The 13064-nt window shown below is 34.2% G+C and overlaps 1 protein-coding gene across 3 annotated transcripts in view; it reads left to right on the top strand.

Moving 5' to 3' along the window:
- Positions 1-249: 249 nt before the first annotated feature.
- The window catches only part of LOC123310177 (acyl-CoA:lysophosphatidylglycerol acyltransferase 1-like), a 38979-nt gene continuing 26164 nt past the window's right edge, over positions 250-13064 (top strand). Inside the window, exons 1-2 of one of the 3 annotated variants that reach the window (XM_044893590.1) lie at positions 250-780; positions 1688-1899. In XM_044893590.1, coding sequence (XP_044749525.1) covers positions 755-780; positions 1688-1899 — 238 coding nt within the window. In that variant the 5' untranslated portion in view covers positions 250-754. Of the gene's footprint in view, positions 781-1247; positions 1387-1687; positions 1900-13064 lie in introns of those variants that run through there. The other 2 variants (XM_044893593.1, XM_044893592.1) reach the window with 2 other exon arrangements.

A 13064-nucleotide genomic window follows, 5' to 3' on the forward strand; every position in this document is an offset into this window, starting at 1 on the left:
TGAAATCGTTTAGTAAAATAACAGTAAAAATTGTATTGCGCCACCAAGATCTCGAACCTAAAAATTTTTGCTGGCGCCACCATTGACTTTAGTTCAATGGGCGCCACCAATGATAACAGCCGTCTTAAACCAGAGATATGGGGATATCTAGGTTTTAAACGAATTGAAGAAGCATTAATGAAAAAGATGAAAAAAAAAGAAGATTCAGAGGTCTATGGTTAGCAACACACAGAACACTAATATGAGTCTAACGTCAGTGTAACTGTCAGATGAAATGGGTTGATTTTGTTTTACTGATTGAACAATTTTTTGAATATTTCCTTCACAATTTTTAAGTAAAGTACGAAAAATAAGTACATATAATGATAAGTTTAAATATTGTCTGATAAATTTGACCTAATCTATGAAATAATGAAATAGTGGGTAACTTCATTGATTAGTTATTTATTTTCATATTAGTGAGTTTGCTAAACATACAAAACTCGGCAAAAAATAGTGAAGTCAATTTTTCATCCTTAAATTGCTGTTTTATTGGAAATTGCACACTTTTTTTCCAACATAACTCGTATAGGTTTCCACTGAATAGTTGCGTTTAACTGACTATAAACGAAAAATGTTAAGCTAAAATGAGGATTACCGGAGAAATAACAATTAATTTGTGTATTAGTACTATGTTCAGAGTGTTAGTGCATTGTTATTGAATTTGCAATATCTTGGAAATTGAGCATGGAATAGTCCTAAACAAATAATAAAAATGGACAATATGTGTAATATGTGCAAGTGAGTACCTATTATTGATGATTGATTTTTCTATCAATTTATCTCCTCATTGTTATGATGATTAGTTTTTACTTATTCATTCCTTTTGTTATTGACATATATATGGTTAATTTACCATTATGGGTAGATCGCATTGATTTATAACAATACAGCAACCTACTCACAGTATCATTCATAAGAATTTCTTTTGGTGTGAAAGAATTTAAATATGATTTGGACATTAGTTCAAATCACTATATGTGGACAATATATCACCAGGGCCAAATTTTAGTTTCTTTATAATTTCTGGTGATATTTAGTTATTTTCCACAATACCAGTAACTCTGAAATAATATAATTTTTATCAATGAGTATTCATTCATAATTCTCGTTAATTTTGAAGATAAGGAAATTATCAGGTGAATCTCAATACTAAACTTATCAATCAATACTTTATATTCCAGAAATATTCTCCCTATTTTTCACACTATTGTTTAGAGTTAGAGAAGAGGAACCTATTTGATATAAATATTATTGATAATAGATAATGACATAACTTCATTCTATATGATTATAATTTTATTATACTTTTCTATTTGAGCTATTTAAATTTCATCAAATGCAAAGGTACTGAGCTTCTGTAGCTATTCTATGACCAATATGAATTGTAACTGACCATTTCTACTAAATTTCATTATTGTACATCTCAAGCGACATAGTCAACATATGATGATAAATATTTTGTTTTAACTACTATTATATGATTAAACTGAAACTTAAAAGTTTGGAGAACCTGAAAAAACCTCGGAAAAAAGAGTTATTATTTTTCACTATCAAGGAGCTGAATTGATATCTTCCCTATTTTTCACTTTAGATTATTATACTTGTTGGTGAATGAACTCTGATTTTATTCTGATTTATTTTTCAGGAAATTGTTCCTTGTTCCAAAGGGGATATTCAGGTTGTGCTTCATAATTCTCAACAATGTTTACTGCATAGGTACTTACACAATATGGATGATGATGCTATATCCACTAAGAAAACTGGGCTACCAGGATATGTATTATAAAATAGAAGGAAAAATGTTTCATTGGATGTTAGCTATGGTTGCAATGTGGAGTTGGTGGGCTGGATATGAGGGTGAGTAATATTTGATCCAACTCGATAATGAATACGGTGAAATCTTCCTTGGGCGGACATTAATGAAAATATCTGTTGAAGAGAGATGTCCTTTTAAAAGAAGTACATAGGAAAGTTATGATTTCTTCAATGAAAATAAAAATTGAAAAATATTGGACCTTCAACACCTCTATGAATGTAAAAATCTTCAAAATGAACAACGAACTGAAAACTTAGGGGAAAACATTGTTCCATACATTTTGATATAGTCCATTCAAGAATAACTGACATCTCATGTGGATATGGGAAATCGAATTTTAGTTGGTAATAGCCCATAAATAAAGATTTTGTGTTGCCGAATTCAGGTTGGTATTGTGAATAAAAACTGATCTATAGAACTATTATATATGTGAATCTAAGCACTTAAAGAAGATTATTTGAATTTTGTACTGCTGTTTATGTTCCTTATTTGATTGAACAAATTGTATCAATTTTGAATGCTGATTAATATGATCTGTATTTGAATATTTCTTCTCCTCAAATACTTTTCTGGATTATATTTATATATTCCAGTTCTGTGATTGAAAATTGAAACTACATATATTATTGAAGATCTTTAGTGGTCTGATATTGAGCTGATTCTGGACATTCAAGGCCTACTGGGATGTCGATCATTCTTGAATGAACTATACATATAAAGTTTGATAAGAGAGCCATGTGTAAGTAGAAGTCATTTTATTGATGCAAAAAGTCATGGATTGTTGTTTGTGTAATTCTTTTCTTCAGTATGGCATCAAATATCTCATTTTTAATTTGGAGAAGAGATCTAAATACTCTGAACTTGACTCTGAATCATCATGCTCTTCGACAAAACTTTAAAACAGCCATTTTCTATTTTAGTAAATAGAAAATAAGTTTTGAAAAACAAATGAAAAGATTTAAATTTGGTGTACATATTCATAAAGTCCTAAAGAATACTATCCCAATTTTTCATTTGCAGACTCAGAAGAGTGAAATGAACCCTCATTTCAGATTTAGAATAAAATCGAAAAAATTTCTCAAAAATGAAGTGTATAAAATTTTGTTTATATATTCGTGAAACCCTGAAGAATGACATTCTGAAAGATTTTTCAATTGTGGAACTTGAAAGGATAAATTTCTCTCCTATATATGTATGTCTTTCGTTTTGAATGCAAGCAGTACGGTTTTAGTTGCCAAAAAATGCAAGTTTGAGTTTTAATTGAGGTTAGTGCAATGTGGTACGATGGTATGATGTCAATTTGTTTGTAGAATAAATAATACTGAGGGGCATCTTTTCCATTGACATAAAATTTCTTTATCCTCTCTCCATTTCGAAATTATATTTGAAACCAAAAAAAGCGCTTAGAAAACTAGAAAGAAAAAGTAAATAATACAGCTTTCAGCTAACTGATTCAAAGACTGATGATGACTTGAGAAGAAATAAATAATCACAATACATAACTTGTTCTGCAATTGCAGTGTGAGGAAAATCTACTCTGCGACAAAAATCTTCTGCTTATTTTGGTCAAGGATCATTCTCGTCGTTTGAAATCTCTGCAGTACTGAAATTAAATCTTGGACTAGGTGTGGTGATGATTCTTCTGTTCTTCAGTTGTTTGAGGAACACTACAGGAACCTTATGTTGGGGAGTCATCTCCCATAGATATACCATTTGTTATTCATTACGAAATAGGAAAAAATGGGAAAAAAATTCAAAAAACTTTCGACGCCTCATTTCTCGGGTTCGAAAAAGAAACCGGAAATAGGACTCAACATATTCATTGAGCCCTGAAAAATGATGTTCCGAAAGATTTCCCATGTGCAGGAACTTGGAAGACCCTATTTCCCAGCTACTAAAAAATATCGATATATCGCAAAAACTAATGATGAATGGGTGAAGGTAAAATTTTACCACATAAAGATGCTATTGTGATAGCGAAACACGTGTTGTGGTTTAAAAACTCATTTTTGTGAAAATCATGTAATCTGGTTTTTGGTTCAATTATAGATTTTCTTCAAGTATAGGCCACATCAATTCAAGGTTTATGAGTTATTGGGATTGCCATGAGAAAAATAGTTTCACTTCTTTTGATATTTTTGCTGTGGAGGTTTTTTTCAGCAAATTTTTTACTATTTTCTATTCTTCCATTATGAAGTATTGATAACATTTGCTCTGTGGACCCAAAATGTACAGGATGTTTATGAGAAGATCATCAAGTTGTACAAATCGAATTAATCAAATCTCAAGATTTCCAAATTACAACCAATATTTTCTATTGTTCCAGTCGATTCTACGTAGAAAAAGAGCGGAGGTAACCTACAGGGGGGTGAAACTCCCTAGTAACGACATGAAACGAGTGAACTGCTACCATCTTTGAAACATCAGCAAATTAATATGAAAAAATATTAGTTTCCTACGTTGATCCTTCTGCGCATAAACTACAGTGACTATGTAGCATAGTTAGACCTAACGCACACGCCCGACAATCGGTGGGCGACTATTTTGTCGGTTGAAATGCAGAACGCTTATATTAATGTACCAACGACTTTTAGTCGGGCCTACAAAACAGTCGTAGCGCGCTCAATTTTGTCACCCGTCACGATTGTCGGTGAAGTAGATGGGCATATAGGTTTCTCTTGTTTCAACGCATACGAACCACAGTTTAGTCGGTTCTTGATCTCTATTATGTTGGGAATTACTGTACGCGAGCGTTTTAAATAGTAGGTACACGATCAAAAATGGATATAGACATTGAAAAATTAATCTGTGTGGTACAGAAGGGTAGACATTTATATGAAACCTCAACAGCAAAGTACTCGAATAAAATACGGAAGAAGAAACTTTGGGAGGAAGTGTCTGTTCAGTTGATTGATGACTGGGATAAATTCAAAAAACGTATTCCTATCCATCTCCTGTTACAATCACCGACTGTTCGTGTGCGTGGACCTCCTACGAAATAGTCGTTCACCGACTATCGGTCGTGTGCGTTAAACAAATCTATGATTTTGCGCTCGTGCATGAAATTGATATTGCAACAGCCACGAGAAAAGTGAAAGAAGAGAGGAAAAATTGCCTGTTCTTATGGTTCTTTTAGTGTTATGGTTGGAATAAGTTTCATCATATATTTCATTGTTTTTTAATTATCATATGTGAATATTTCATGTAATAAATTATATGTATGAAATCAGAGTATTATTTCTTATATATTCATCTCCAAATAAAGTTAGAATTACCTGATCAGAGCGTGTAAGGACGCTCTCGACAAATTTACTGCGATTAGTTTGCTGACGTTAAGAGATGGCGCTGTTATTCGTAACAAAATTGTATCCAAGAGTTTCTCTTCTATAGTGTTTATCTATGGTAACTTAAATAAACCCCATACCTAAAATGGAAACTTTCACTCGGGGTTATCAAAGAAAATCTGGAAATAAGGGAGAGATCCATTTTGAACCACTTACTCGATTATTCTGTGACTTCCGGAAAAAAAAAACTAAAATTCTATGTTCCTATCAAGAAGATATAGCAAAGGAGGCATAATATCAGATACGCACAATTAGGGCTTTCCAGTCATTGGAACCCGTTTTCGTTTAGGAGTAAAGGTGCCTACAGATTACTCTGACGTGACGACTGACGTGGGACCACGTGATAAATGATTCAAAAATCTAGTGCTAGTGCTAGTGCGTTCAAATTGTTCTGACGTAACGTGGGATTGCACGTCCCACGTTGCGCTCCTGCGCAAAATCGTAGATTTTTGAGTCATGTGAATTATGACATGGTCCCACGTCACGTCAGAGTAATCTGTTGACACCTTTATGAGCATTTGAAAAAAAATTTTTTCATGTTTTTTGAACAAGTACGCCGAAACAAAATATCGGTTGATATGGTAATTGACGTTAATTTAATTATTGACACTTGTTTCACTGAGGATTGTATTAACAATAACCATAATGAACATGTATGGGCACTGCAGAATCCATATGCCATTAGACAAAGACGATGTAAGCAACATTTTAGTGTTTTCATGTTATAAATGATCGTTCAAATGCAGATTTATATTCAAATTTTTTGGAGCACAACCTTTCTGATGTGGTATCAGCACGATGGTGCACCACCACATAGAGGGAGACAAGTAGTCAGTTGGCTGAAGGAACATTCCCGAATAAATGTATAAGTCAAGGAGGACCAATACAATGGCCATCTCGTTCACCTAATCTAAAGCCCGTTTGCAACAGCCGAGAATTCTCTAGAGAATTCACTCGAGAATTCATGCGCCGTGAATTCTTTACCGTTACATACGCTCTTTCGTTAGCATTCACTATTCAGTTGCATACAAAATAATCTCTGCCGTTTTCTTACCAAAATTTGGTAGAGAATTCTCGGCTGTTACAAACGGGCTTGCATCCCTTAGATTTTTATTTATGGGGTCGTATGAGCAGCTTGTTTATGATGTTGAAATATAATCTCATTAACAATTACTTGATAGAATTCAAGATGCAGCAAACCATATACGAAACGACCCAAATCTAATCCGCCGAGTAAAGGCATCTTTAGTTCGTCGATGTGAAGCTTGCATTCAAGCCGAAGGTGAACAATTTTTATAGTCCAAAAATTTCCATTGATTATTATGATTTCAACATAAAAATTTGATTTTTCCAATGCCTGTACCTTCTAAACAAAAACGAATCGGATATATGTTCATAGGAAAAAAAAATTTCAGAATAAGCACAGCTACCATCTGTCAAAGTTTGTCATAGAGCTTGTAGAACACCCTGTATAATGAAAGACGTAATTCTACATGTCGTTACCAAGATTATCTCATCGTTGCATAGAGACATGCCGAATTTAATTCACCCTAAAATATTTGAGTGTCGGAAAATGACTCTTTGCGACTTGAAATGCATGCGGGAAAAGGGTAGAACGCCTACGCTTGTAAAAAAAATTAGATATTGCCGGGCAATAAATGAAAATAATATCATTCTTCTCCACTAACTTTCCTAACTTGTGGAAATATCTACAGTACTTCCTGCGACTTTTTCATCAGATAAACGTTTTCGCACTAAAGTTGAAGGTATTATAAATGATATCTTTTCAAACATTACTTACTGTCTCTGTTACGATACTGCTAACGATACCAGTCCTGCCAATTCAGTTTGACATTAGCCTCTATCTACGTCATCACTTTTCCGACGAATTGCTGAATTGCGCCTAAGGAGGCGCAAAGGTGCTATATCTTCTCGGTTCCGATAAATAATTCTGACAGTTCGTGAATTGTATCTGATTCTGATAGATTTTGTTGGGATTGTTGAGAATTCATAAACAATTCATGAAATGCCAAAATTGTGTATCGGACATCGAATTTAAGTTTTTTCGATTGTTCCGCAGAATAGCCAAGCAGTGCGAAGTGGTTCTTCATCCTAATTTCGAGTTTTTCTTTGATAGCACTAAAAGTTTGCATTTTAGGTATAGGGTTTATTTAGGTTGTGCCCCTCTTTTTGTTCGTAGAATTGACTGAAATACATAATGAAAAATATGGGTTGTAATTTGAAAATTGTGATTGTAATGGAATCGATTTGTCCAACTTGATCTTCTGCTAAAAATCCTGTGTATTTCAGGTCCAAAAAAACAGTATTTTAATACTCAATAGAAAAATTTAAAATGGTAAAGATTATTTTGTAAAAAAACCTCCTCAGCAAAAATATTTCAATAAGTGTGGCCTCCCATTTTCATAATTTCTACACAAGAATCCCAATAATTCATACATATACTGTTGACTTTTCCCCATAAATAGCATACTGTTGAAATTGCCATCAAATCAGCTATCGAACGATACAAGATATACTGGGTTTGCCATTGATAGGCTGTTTCTGATATAACCGCAAGTTGCAGAAGTCTGACACTGTTTTGGGTAGAAAGTTCATTGTTGAACACACCAACATGGAAATTTGCAGCACATAATAATTTTCCTGAATTTCAAAATATATGTCCTTAAATTCCTTTTAAACTCAAATATATCGAAATATATTTTTTTCGAATTTTAACATATTGCATTTTGTATGTATTTACTTATAGAGTAAGAGCCCAGAGCGACCAGACATAACTTATTTTCACACGGATGAAACTTAAGGATCTCTGTAGAGTCTCATGTGCTTTGAATACCTGCGAACTTGTGGAGCTTGCCTTGTGACACCTGGGCATATACCAGGTGGCAAAGATAACTAAAAATAAGTATTACTTAACTTATTTTCACATGGCTGATTTTTATATATGTTTCAAAGAATATTATTTTGAAGTTATATTACAACTGACAGACACTTTCCATGGGCCAAAACTCTTGCCAGACGCTTTGAATAAATAACAGAATATAAAAAAGTTTACTTATTTTCACATGTCTTATATTGAAATATGTCATAAACTATAAAAAAGTTATATTTCATCATTCAGACAAATAGTAGTGACCAAACATCCCTTAAACATGAAAATTAATTAGCCGGGAGTGTGAGCGCGAGAGAAACATGCATGCGTTTTAGAGTGAGTGAGACTATGGTAACTCGGTTCCCTGTCACAATCTGTTTGGAGTCTTTTTACTGTATACTATACGTTGCTCGCACATGGCACATACACATACCTAAAGGTGCGATTCCACCGGAGTGCGGCACTGTTGCACACAGCAATGCCGGTGGAAACGAACGCTAAATCGGCTAAATGTGTTAACAGCTTGTTCGTGCTGGAGTGCTGCACAAAATGTTCTAGTCCGAGAGCTGGCGACGAAAATCGGCAAGAGTTTTGTAATGGCTCATAATTAAATATGGTTTAGTATTGAGGGTGTACATTAGTCAGCACCCACTCTCAAGGTCAGGTAGTGGAACACCTAGCGGCGACGCGCTTTGATGTAGGTATATAAAATTACAACATACTCTACAAGTATTTTGTAATGATTGAAAATACTCACTCAGCTAGTTTATAGAACAGAAAACTTGAGAAAGTGGTCAGACCTCAATTTAGTAAAACGCGGTGGGTCAGTACCCCACAAGTTGCTGCTTCAACGATGTCGTTTCAAGAGATTTGTAATGGCTGAAAATGCATTTATTGCTCAAACATAATTTATTATTTGAGAATAAAATAGTCAGAAGACATATCAATAGAACAGAGGCGGTCACCCAAAGTACGGATATGGTAATTTTACATAAATCAAAGAGCGTCGCCGCCAGATGTTCCACTACCTGGCCTTGAGAGTGGGTGCTGACTCATGTACACCACCAAAACTAACTAATATTTAAATATGAGCCATTACAAAAATCAGCCATGTGAAAATAAGTTGAGTAACACTTATTTTTAGTTACCTTTGTCACCTGGTGTCACCAAGGTGTCACTAGGCAAGCTCCACAAGGTCGCAGGTATTCAAAGCACATGAGACTCTACTGAGATCCTAAAGTTTCATCTGTGTGAAAATCAGTTATGTCTGGTCGCATTAGACCAAATCGAAAATAATAGGTTTGTTTCATGGTGGCGGAGAAACTGAACATTGGGCATGCAGTTGTCTTTTTCTAGAATTTTGATTGGTCCGCACTCATCTCTATTTGAACACAAAAGAGACAGGTAACGGCCCGGCGATCATTTCTCTCTTTCTATAAAATAGCCAATTTCAGGCTGGCATTGCTCAGTCCATGTCTCTATGTCTTTGACCCCTCCATACCTTGTTATATCAAATAAAGTCTAATGATACTGTCTCGTTTTATTTTGTTTTGAGTTTATATCGATCACATATTACAGTAATCTGTGATCCCGATCGATTAAATGTTCCATGAGCTGTGGTTTTCAACATCAATGCATTTAAGATTTCAGGATAAAGAATATATCATAACATTGAATAATTTTCCTTAGATATATACCTGAAAACTCCCAATTGAGATTTCTTAAACTCTTTACTTACTCAAGATGTTTCATTTCTATATCTTCCTTCATAAACTAAGTCAATTCAATTGTTTACGAAACTGAACATAACCTCAATGTAGTAATTTTTGAAAGATCCTCATATTGAACTAACTATATATAACTGGCATGGGGAAAATTGTTGGGCAGTGAAAATAAGAAAGAATCGAAATTGATATTATTGTAGTTTTAGGTCTAACTGAAATATAAAAGAACAAATCTGGGTCAGCTGATGATTGACATAGGTTACGTTAATGTCAGGTGATGTACTGATCTTCCTTGGCTGTTTTGCGAAAATGGACCTTATCGACTTGCGTGAATGGCACGAAGGGATCTCGAATTTTTTTTAAATTCACAATTCATCTCGATATTTTGCGTCGGAATTCGGGTTACGGATTGTGGTATCAGTTGTCGTTTTTTAGTTGGTTTCGTGTAGAAAAATAGGTAGGTTCTCAGGAATAATAAAACTCCTCCGAAACTCCGGCAACAGGCCCCAGGTGAAGCTGGATGCGTTTACAATTGTGTTGAAAAATCTCGAATTTCTGAATTTTTTCTCATATTTTCTATCTGTTTTCCCAGTCGAGAGTAGCATGCGCCTATGTTTCGGTTATTCGTCTTTCGTTTTGCATTTTTCGCGGACATGGACGTGCGGCGGTTTTCGAAGAACAGAGAACTTTTAAATCAGCTGATTTTCCCCTCTTACCTCTCCCATTCGGTGCTTACGAAATTAGTAGTACGAGACTAACACAAGCATTTGCTCGAAGCTAAACCTAAGTTTAGCTGGCTAATCTCAAGTTAAGGTTCACACCTATCTTTAGCCGTAACATATCAATAAAAAAATCTTCGGTTGCAAGATTCTACTTTTCGCCGACGACTTAAAAGTTGTAAGTTAGCGTGATTGCGAAGAGCTGCAGCACGAGTTGAATAGCAGCAGGTACTCTGAGGAAAATAGCCTTTTCTTGGATTGCCTCAAATGCTTTGTTTTATCTTTTACACGTAACAAAAACACCATTCACTTCGAATATTCGATTGATGGTATTATACTCCCAAAAAGGATAAAGTGATAGACCTTGGATTGTTGCTGGACAATCAACTTTTAATGAATTACCACGTCGACCAATAATTGCAACAAAATATCAGGCTATATCCATGCCTCATTCGGCAAAGTAGGCAATTCAATGTTAGCTATTCACAACTCTTATATGTTCAACAGACTGAATTTTTTAACTAACGTCTGGAGCCCTCAGTACCGGGTATACATACGTTTCAAGTTAGGAAATTGTTCAGAAAAGATTCCTCAGGTTTCTTGGCGGAAAATGTGGTTTGTCCACTGGTAGATTCAATTCTGCAGATTATTCAATAGGCTCAAAACACTTTGGATTGGTAAGCTTGTAGTTCCGTACAAAGTTGAACTGTGTTTTATTCATCAATAAGTTATTTAAGAATCTTCTCGAGCCAGGTTCAATTCTTAATGGAAATTATTAATTTTATGTACATACCTGTTAGAACTTTCAGACGTCATGATATTTTTTCCTTTAAGAAATAAACTTTTCGACCCATACAATGTTAAAGTATTCTAACCTATTTGCTGATGGTGTTGATATTTTTCACGACGCGACGCTGTAAACACAATCAAGAGGAAACTAAATTTTCGAAAAAAATGTAAACTTTTATTTTTACATTTTTGTCATAGTGTTACATATTCATTTTATTTTCTATCTCTTTGCTAAATTCTCCTGTATTTCTAGTTGAGTGTTCAGAATGTGAATACTGTTAGGGGTGTGAAATCCACCTGCCCTTTCAATATCGAAATTATATTTTATACTGATTTTAGTGCAACAGTTTTGTCGATCGTTTTTTTTTGTAGAATTCCTCTCTAGTTTTCTGTTAAGCTCAAAAAATGAGCCGGGGAAAGATGTCATAAATTTTGTAGTAAGCAATGAGTTCATCAATATCAATAATTGAGATTTTGAAGAAGATTTTGTTTCTTTCCAATGAGATATAAGTTGCAAAGCTCTGATGATATTCTGGAACGAAAGCTTGAACACTAATACCGCTTCGTGTCTTGCTGACCATCTCGTTTCGCATAACTTCACGAGTTGAAAATCATTGCAACATTTCAGCACATGATTTTTTTTTGGTGAAGTTTTAAAGAGGTCGATAGTTTCCTTTAAGATTCCAACAGCATTCCGTATATCTTGTTCATTACTACATTTGGAAAGAGATAAATTCAATGTGTAATTATAATATGGACATTTGATCGCATTCTTTTCGTTTTTATCCGGTTATCAGTCTCTGAGATTATCCTTATTTATTTCAGATGCTATCCAAAGTATTCTTATGACCACGAAGAGGAATATTTTGTTTTCCCAGAAAAAAAATTATGATCTGACGAATAGCCTTCAATTTATCCCTGTTTTGCTGAACTGGTCCGCAATATTTGGCTCCCACAATATTTATAATTTCCTCTTTTTGATTTTCATAAGTTTTCAAGAAGATCATTGCCATGGTTGGGTCTTCTTATGGAAAATAGTATTTTCATGGCTTGTAAGATCATGATCTTTGCCTAGCAATTTGGAGAATTTTTTTTGGTAGCGTGAATTTTCTGAGCGATGTTGCATGCTTTGTTCATTCCACCACCTTTAGAATTACAGAATACACCCCCTGAGTACTTTGAAGGAATCAGCAAAGAGAAGTTTCGGAAATGTTTTTCTGATAAATAACATTCGACATTTTTATTTTTCTCGACGTGAACTGAGTGCGGGAGTAAAAATGTTTGTTCGGAACAAATGCTCTTTTTAAAATATTGTACTTCTCTTTTTCAGTCAGCGTGCACGCCACAAAATATCCGACATATATTTCGCCTTCAAACTTAGCTTTCTTGATTCGAATTTTTCGATATAAAGAAATCTAGCGTTTCTTGAGATCCATTATTCATTTTCTATACATTACTAAAAGTTGATGAAAATTGATTTCGTGAAGTGTTATGAAACGTATAAGTACATTTTGTAATAAAAATTCACAGACAATCAAAGAATATGATTATGAAGAAAATTATACAGTCTTAGGAATTTTGCTAAGCGTTTGAGAACTCGAAAGAACTTTTAGGTCTTTCAATTTTTATTTGAACTATAACGAGCGAAGTAAAAGTCGATGATTGGGTTCATAGAATCCCTTCTACTTTTTTGTGACCATAAGGACCATCAAGAATAAAAGAGGCTCATTTTATGGATTT

The sequence above is a fragment of the Coccinella septempunctata genome, chromosome 3, assembly GCF_907165205.1.
Source record: "Coccinella septempunctata chromosome 3, icCocSept1.1, whole genome shotgun sequence".
NCBI classification, from domain to species: Eukaryota; Metazoa; Arthropoda; class Insecta; order Coleoptera; family Coccinellidae; genus Coccinella; species Coccinella septempunctata.